Source organism: Tupaia chinensis, unplaced genomic scaffold (assembly GCF_000334495.1).
Source record: "Tupaia chinensis unplaced genomic scaffold, TupChi_1.0 Scaffold000539_1, whole genome shotgun sequence".
Classification (NCBI taxonomy): domain Eukaryota; kingdom Metazoa; phylum Chordata; class Mammalia; order Scandentia; family Tupaiidae; genus Tupaia; species Tupaia belangeri.
Genome location: NW_006160052.1, coordinates 4985222 through 4993939, shown reverse-complemented (window position 1 = coordinate 4993939; position 8718 = coordinate 4985222). Strand labels below are relative to the sequence as shown.

At 47.1% G+C, this 8718-nt stretch overlaps 1 protein-coding gene across 1 annotated transcript in view; it reads right to left on the bottom strand.

Annotated features, from left to right (window-relative positions):
- ENTPD7 (ectonucleoside triphosphate diphosphohydrolase 7) overlaps positions 1-8718 on the bottom strand; it is a gene marked incomplete in the record, with an annotated part of 57233 nt that overhangs the window by 3959 nt on the left and 44556 nt on the right. Inside the window, 3 exon segments of the mRNA XM_014591183.2 lie at positions 1116-1277; positions 2972-3057; positions 7478-7802. Of these exon segments, the coding sequence (XP_014446669.1) occupies positions 1116-1277; positions 2972-3057; positions 7478-7802 (573 nt within the window).

Genomic DNA, 8718 nt, shown 5'->3' with positions numbered 1-8718 from the left:
AAAATTACTTGTTTAAATTTATGTATCATTATTATTGTTATGTTTAATTTTGCTATAGGGCACAAGTGCTCACCAGAGAGACAGAGAGAGAGGGAAAGTGAGAAAGCTAGCTGCCAGGTCCGGGTCTTGGACAGTCATATGGGAGTCCAGTGCCTTCACCACCATACTACCTGCTGGTCCCCAAAAGTATATCTTACAATCTATAAGGGCAAAGCATCAGGCTACCACAGCTTGATGAAAATATCTCACCTGAAAACATCTTATTTCTGGGACCAGCAGTTTGTGTAATGGCTATGTCGCTGGACTCCCACGTAGTCAACCGCGGTTTGCGTCCCAGATTGGGTGGTTTAAAACTTACACCGGGCGCGTGTGCGTGCGTGCCCAAGATCCCAAGAGGAGAATGGAGGAGAAGGGATTGTGGCGTGGCCATCCCCCCGGGGGTGATTTCTCCCTTTCTGTCTCTCTGTCTGTCTGGCAAGCGCACGCACCCTATAGCAAAAACCTCTCAAAAAAACAAAAAAAAACCCCTCCATTTCCTTTGTTCTAATTCTGGCACACTAAAAAGTCTTCTAGGTCAATGACAATTTCTGGAGTGACTCTTCCCATTAGCAAAGATTGCTCTAGGCTGACAGCCCACCCTAGTCCTCTAGCCTGTTGTCCACAGTAACTAAGAATGCCATTTTGTGTGGTCAGTAAGAGCTCAGTCCTAAGGACTGAATTGTGTGGGGCCAGCAGGTGTCATGGTAGTTAAGATGCTGGACTCCCACAGGGCCAACCATGATAATTCCCAGACCCAGTGGCTTGCTTTCTCACCATTTCTCTCCCTCTCTCTGCCTCTGGTCAAATTAAAAAATTATAAGGTCAAATAAAAAATAATTAAAAACAAAAAGATAGAACTGTGAATGAACAAATAAAGCTGAGTTTCTGAAACAGCAAAGCTGAGGAACAGACTCAAATAGTAGCTCTCAACTTTCGTGTTTCAACATGCCTGATTAATAACAGTGGCTCACATGGAAGTAATGGAAGTTTGCTTTGAAGGGCAGGGAAGAAGTCACTTAAGAAACCTATTCCAAGGCATCAACTGACATTTTTGAGCTTGGTTAGACTTGCTTTACCTGAGTGGTAAGAATCGTGTTTTATACAGGATGGCTCCCAGTGTCCACTGAACCTCTCGGTCGTAAACCAGCTGGGCTGTCCTCAGGTTTGGGTAGTCATAGGGAAAGTGGAACCCTTCATGCAGGACTTGGTACATCCAAGCGGATTTAAAACACTGGTATCTGCATGACAAAAAATTCATTAATTTCTTAACCCTTTTTAAAAAATGAATTTATTTTTATTTATCACCATTACTATTTTTTTTTTTTTAATTTGACCAGAGAGAAGGAAAGTGGGAAGAGCAAGCTGCCTGTCTGGGACTCAAACTGCAATTAGCCATGTGGAAGTCCAGTGCTTTACCCACCACACCACTTGCCAGCCCCTCAATAAATTTTTTAACAAAACGAAAAACGAATTCTATTGCTTTCCTTTGTAATAATCTACTCGGTACTCTGCCTCTCCCCACTTCACCTTCTTCACCTCTAGGTGGAGCCAAATTTGAGCCTACTTTACACTTAGCACAAAAGCAAAGAATATACCTTTAGGCAATAATGATATTGGGGCTGTCTTTTCTTTTTCTTTCTTTTTTAAATCCCTATCGTCAGAGAATATGCTGAAATATCTACAGATTTAACTATGTGATGTCCAAGATTCACTTCAAAATAACGCAACTGGGTGAGGGGTGGGTGCTGGTGGGAAAGTAAGTAAAAAACAAGACTGGCTGGGGCTGGACCCGGAGCAGCTGTAGGGCAGTGTCCTTCACAGCTGACCCACACGGGCAGGCTCCAAGTTCACATCTGGAGCGTTCCTGAGTAAGAGGGGCACGCGGGTCCCTGTGTCAGAGCTAGCTGAAAACGGGAGGCTTGCAGTGCTGAGACCTTGTTGGGAAGCTGTTTCTCTCTCTTTCCTTTTCTTCCCTCTGACTCTTTCACTCATGAAAGAAAGAAATAAACTTTAAAAAAAAAAAAAAAGATTGGTCAGGAGCTGGGACTGCTAGGACAGAAGCCAGAGATAGGTACACAGGGGTTCCTTATTCCACTCTATTCTTGTTTATGAAAATTTTTAAAAATAAAACCTTTACAAAATAGGAAGACTGATGAACCAAACTAGCAAAATGGTGATATTTCTTGAAACTGGGTGAGTTACATAAGAGTTTATATTACTGGAGTTGGCAGTGGCATGGTGATTAAGGCACTGGACACTCCCACATGGCTGACCATGGTTTGAGTCCCAGACCCAGTGGCTTGCTTTCTCTCTCTGGTCAAATTAAAATAAAGGAATGAATAAATAAAATTAAATAATTCTTTTAAGAAAAAGAGTTTATATTACTCTTCTTCCTAGCTTTCTGCATGTTTGATACTATCTATAATAAAAAGTTTTTTTAAAAGAAGACCATCACTTTTGATATCCAGTTACTTGGAGAGGAGTCTATTTGGTGACCACTGATTTTCCTTGGCTTTACTAAAAATGGTACACGGGATCAGCGGGTGGGTGGTTAAGACACAGAACAACTGCAGTTCGAGTCCTGGACCTGGCAGCTTGAAAACCACGCTGGGTACAGGTAGGTACATGTCCAGAATACCAGGAGAGTGAAGAAGAAGGGATTGCAGCATGACCATCCCCTTGGAAGATGATTTCTCACTTTCCCTTTCTCTCTGTCTCTCTCTAGAGAACACACGTGCCCTGTGGCAAAAACTTGACCCCCCCCCAAAAAAAAGCTATTTTGACCCATCCCTCAAAATCAAAATCTGAAATAAAAAATTCTCCTTTGATATAAAATCCAAATCCAAACTTTATCATTGCTCGCTGGCTCTCCTTCATTGTAATCGGCCATCTGCATCTGAAGGTCCCACCTGAGGAGGAGGAAATCACTTACTTGAGTCGATGCTCATCGGCATGTGATGAAAAGAGGCCGTTCTTGAATCTCTGGCTGAGCACCGACCAAGACATACCACAGTAATCCTGGAACGACCCCAGAGAAGCACAACATGAAATTGCAGGCAAACGGTCTCACTCCCCCAGCCACAGCTGTTCCATTTCTAAAGTTACGGTGGCTACCAGCTGACAAAGGAAAATAGAAACAGCAAGTTCATTCACTGAACACTGCCCGACCCCTCTGCATTCCCACTGCCTCCACGCCCAGAAGGACGCCAGCCTGACACGGCTCCTGAGCCACTCAGGCTTCAGCGAGGGGTGAGAGCACTAGGAATACCATCGAAAGCTAAAGACGTGGCGGAGCTCTCTCTGCGCCACCAGACAGCGGCACAGTGGTAACAACTGGACCGTGTGGGAAGACATCCAGTTCACGTCCTAGGGCCTCCCGTGCAGCTGAGTGCACATGCATGCCTGTGATCCGGGCTGGCAGAGGCTGGGGGAATTGCGACATAAGGATCCTGTTGAGGGTACCTCTCTCTTTTTCGTGCAAGAAATAAATAACCTTATAGACCAGCAGGTGGCATGATGGTTGAGGGCGCTGGACTTCCACATGGTTGACCGCGGTTTGAGCCCAGACCTGACAGCTTGCTTTCTCACTTTTTCTCCCTTTCAAACTTAAAAATAAATAAAAATAAAGTTAAATAAAATAATATTTGAAAAAAAAAAAAGAGTTATAGGGACCAGCAGTTAACGTAATAGCTATGTAAAAAAAAGAGTTATAAGGACCAGCAGTTAACGTAATAGCTATGTCACTCGACTCCCATGTAGTCGACCGCGGTTCAAGTTCTGGACCCGGTGGCTTGAACGCATGCTGGGCGCGTGTACATGCGTGCCCAAGATCCTGAGAGGAGAATGGAGGAGAAGGGATTGCGGCATGGCTATTCCCTTGTGGGGTGATTTCTCGCTTTCTGTCTCTCTGGCTGTCTCTGTCTTTCTGGCAAGCACATGCACCCTATAGCAAAAACCTTTCTGAAAAAAAAGAGAATTATAAAATGACGATCCCGCACAGCTAACTGTGCAGTTCAAGTCCCGGACCTGGCAGCTTGACAAACATCGGATGCATGTGTGTGCCCCAAATCTCAAGAAGAGAATGAAGAGGAGGGATTGTGGCATAGTCATCCCCCAATGGGGGTGCTTTCTCACTTTTTCTTTCTCTACCTCTGGCAAGTACACACACCCTATGGCAAATTCTAAAATAAAAACGAGTAAACTTTTAAAAAGCCAAAGACAGATCTATTCTACTCTACGTAGGACGGACAGAGCAGGGAGGCAGATGGAAGAGGGTGATCTGAAGCCCTCGCCGGCTGTCTTCATGCCGCACTTCTCACCATCAGTATCGCTCCTTGGTCTGCTCAGTCCTACTGTGTACCAGGTGCTGTTTTAGGCGCCAGGGGATCAAGAAGTGAATCAAACAAAATTCCTATCCTCCTGAAGTCTGAATTCCAGTGGGAGGAGATGGACAATAAACAAAGACATACATGCACACACGGACACACACACGTACATATGCTGACATGCGTGGGCTGTGTTAGAGGAAATGAGATATTAAAGCAGGAGAGGGCGTAATATGGGGAGGGACGTCATTTAGGAGAGGGTGGCCCAGAGAAGTGGCAGTGGGAAGCCAATATTTGAATCAGAGGGAGAAAAAGGGAACAGAATCATGTGTTTTATGGGGAAACATTTTAAGCTTGAGAAAGCAGTAACGCCTGGGGTAAGATTCGGGCCTTGGAAGTCCAGTTAGGACACCGTGGGCCCTGGAAAGGAAAGGGACTCTGAGGGTACTCCTGGAGGCCAGCGGGTAAGGGCAGATACCAGCCAGGTGAGCGACACTGTTTCTTCAGGTCTGCCTTTGGGGACAGAATAGTAGACACCAGATACTACTCTACAGGAAGCCTTCTACCAAGAGGACTCAGAAAACTACAAGAAAGCTGAGTGGAAAAGAATAAAAACACACAAGGTCAGAGTCTTCCCGTAAGTTTCATTTTTCCCTAGAGATACATGCGCTCACCAGAGATAAAGGCGGAAAGGAGAAAGCACCCCCATGAGGAAGGCTCATGCCACAATCCCTCCTCTCTCGCCTCTCCTGCCTTTCAGGGTTCTGGGTACACGCACAAACACACCTGGTGTGTTTCTCTAGCCACCGGGTCCAGGACTCAACCACATGGTTGGCCATATGGGACCTGGCTACCTTAACACCAGGACATACAGCCAGCTCCCTTAAGTTTCTCTAATGAAAAATAAATCAGAGATGTCCAACCACAGTGATGTGCACTGCTAAGAGGCTGTGGGCCACATGGGAGGCCCAGGTTCGATTCCTGGTGCAAACTAAAAGCTGGCTGCAGTGGTGTGTTCCTGGAAGCCCAGTGGTTCAGGGAGGCTGAGGCAAGACTTTCTGAGACAGAGCTGGGGCCCAGTCAAAGTGGTGCAGGGGTAATACTTGTGCCCTGCAGCACAGGAAGCCACATGATGACCATGGGTCAGAGCACAGGTTGCCCTGAAAAACACTGGGCGTGCACGTGGATGCCCACGACAACCGTGAGAAACAGGAGGGCCGAGAAAGGAAACTGGCGAGGGAGGCCCAGTTAGGGTGCTTTCTCGCTCTCTCATGCATGCACACCTGAGATCATTAAAAAAGAGGGTGAGAAAGCTGGGTATGGTGGTGTGCACCTGAAGGCTCGGCTGGCAGGCTGAGGCAGGTGGATCATGACAAGGCAACACTGTCTTAAAAATTGAAAAAAAAAAAAAAAAAAAAAGGGACCAGCAGTAGGCGTAATGGCTATGTCACTTGACTCTCATGTAGTCGACCGCAGTTCCAAGTCTCGGACCCAGTGGCTTAAACACACACCGGGTGCATGTGCATGCCCAAGATCCCGAGAGGAGAATGGAGAAAGGATTGCAGCGTGGCCATCCCCTCTGGGGGGGGTGATTTCTCACTTTCTGTCTCCCTGTCTCTGTCTTTCAGGCGAGGGCACGTGCCCTATCGCAAAAACCTCTCCCCCAAAAAATAAAAAATAAAAAGGCAAATCAGAGAGATATACAAAAATTCAGAGATGATTCCAAATTAAAGCAGGGAACTGGGAACCAGCAGTTAGCGTAATGGCTATGTCGCTGGACTCCCACGTAGTCGACCGTGGTTCGTGTCTCGGACCCGGTGGCTTAAAACTCACGCCGGGCGCGTGTGCGTGCATGCCCAAGATCCCAAAAGGAGAATGGAGGAGGAGGGATTGCGGCGTGACCATCCCCCCTGGGGGGTGATTTCTCGCTTTCTGTCTCTATGTCTCTCTCTGTCTGTCTGGCGAACGCACGTGCCCTATAGCAAAAAAAACTCTCAAAAAATAAATAAATAAATAAATAAAGCAGGGAACTATAGAAAGACGACTAAACCTTTATCTGTCTCGATAAATCTATAATATGTGTGAGTCCGAAATATATTAAAAGTGATTTTTCGCCTCCTACATCTTAAATTTATGTTTTTAATTTATTTTATTTAACTTTATTTATTTTAACTTGTCTAGAAAGGGACAGTGTGTGAGAGAGATTGACTTTATTTATTTGTTTTAATTTGACCAGAGAAGGACAGAGAGAGAAGGAAAGTGAGAAAGAAAGCCACCAGGTCCAGGACTCGAACCACAGTCAGCTGTGTGGGAGCCTAGCGTCCTCAACCACCACACCACCTGCTGGCCCCTAAACAATACTTTCATCACCATTGCTTTTCACATCTTTCTAATATTCTGAGTGACTTACAGCGACTTACACCACTGTGGCCTCTATTTGTTTTTAGGTTTTTGCCATAGGGTACATGTGCTCGCCAGAGAGTCAGTGAGAAGGAAAGTGAGAAATCACCCCACAGGGGTATGCCATGTCATAATCCCCTTTCCTTCATTCTCCTCCTGGGATTTTTGGGTACACACACACACACACACACACACACACACAGAGCCCTGATGTGATTTTCAAGCCACCCAGTCCTGGGACTCGAACCATGGTAAGCCATGTGAGGGTCCAGCACCTTAAATGCCATGCCACCTATTGGCCCCTATTTTGACCTCTTCAAAGTTTAAACCAAGAGAAGAGAAGTGTACTTGTTCCCGTGTCTTGTAATTTCCCGAAACACGCTACCACTGAGAATACCCCAGCAAAGGGGAAATACCTGGAGATGCCACTTCTGTGGCCACAAACATTAAACAAGACTATTGCAAAGTCAGAAGGAAAACCAGGTCTGCCAAGGCCACTTTTCACCTGGGTGGCAACAGGTGATACGACACCCACGGGACCTAGGCTGAATTACTTAGAAGGCAGTGTGGCACAGTGGGCTCTTTATCTTCGGAGTCCCCTTCCTCACGTGCACCTGGTGTGATCCGCAAGCCGGCAAAGTCAGCCACGTGGGATCCAGCACCCCAGCCTCCACCCCACCTACCGGCCCCTACGTGTACTACGAACGACCTACCTGAGCAGCCTTAGCAAACGTCGGCCCGTGGTAGCGGCCACCGATGCGCAGCACGTCCTCTGTGCAGTAAAAGAACTCCGAGAAGCCGTAGAATTCACTGTTGTTGAAGTCGATCGGCGACTGGTAGATGCCGTTCAGCGAGGCCTGGCTGGTGTTGGAGCGGGCCAGCAGGGGGCTCAGCATCGCCCCGCAAGTGGCCCACTGTCCTTTTCCTCGCACGTGCAGGACCTGGCCGTTCCTCTCCACCACGTCTGTGAGGCCCACGGGCAGGCAGGGATCCAGAAATGGATTGTCGGGGCTCAAACCCGTCTTCTGACCCAGTAACCTGTCCCAACGTCAAACACAAACAAAACATGTTGCACTGTACTCAACCTAGTCTAAAATGTGACGTACTTCACAGACACCTTACCGTGTTTCAGGACACTCCACACTTAGGGCAGGAAGCGGTATTACTGTGCAGGTGCATCACGTGCATATTTAACGTAAGAAATTAAAATTAGAAAAAAGGGAAATAACGGCAGGGACCAATTTTGTCCACTACTGTAGTCAACATATTTCCCAATAAACGGGGAAACTAGAGCCGTGAGTCTGTTCTCCTTCTGGTTGTCATTCTCACACTCCCCCGTCTCTCTGTCTCTCTCCAGTGAGCACATGCACCCTATCACTAAAACCTTGGGGAAAAAAGTTAATTTTAACTGCACGTGCTTTTTATTTTCTATTTAGAAATAATTTGAGTGGGGCCAGCAGATGACATGGCAGTTACATCACTGGACCCCCACATGGTGGACCTCGGTTCAAGTCCCAGACCCAGTGGTTTGAAAAATCACACTAGGCATGTGTGTGTGTGTGCGCGCACGTGCGCCTGCCCAAGACCCCAGAAGAAGAATGGAGGAGAAAGGATTGCAGTGTGGCCATCCCTCCACCGGGGGGGGAGGGGTGATTTATTACTTTCCCTCTCCCTGTCTCTCTCTCCCAGGTAAGATCATACACCCTAAGGCAAAAACCTCTTTAAAAAAAGGGACCAGCATTTAGTGTAATGGCTATGTCACTAAACTCCTATATAGTCGACTGCAGTTCGAGTCCCGGACCTGGTGACTTAAACCCATGCCAGGCGTGTGCGCGTATGTGCCCAAGATCCTGAGAGGAGAAGGGATTGCGGTGTGGTCATCCTCCCTGGGGGGTGATTTCTCCCTTTCTGTCTCTCTGTCTCTCTCTGTCTGTCTGGCGAGCGCATGTGCCCT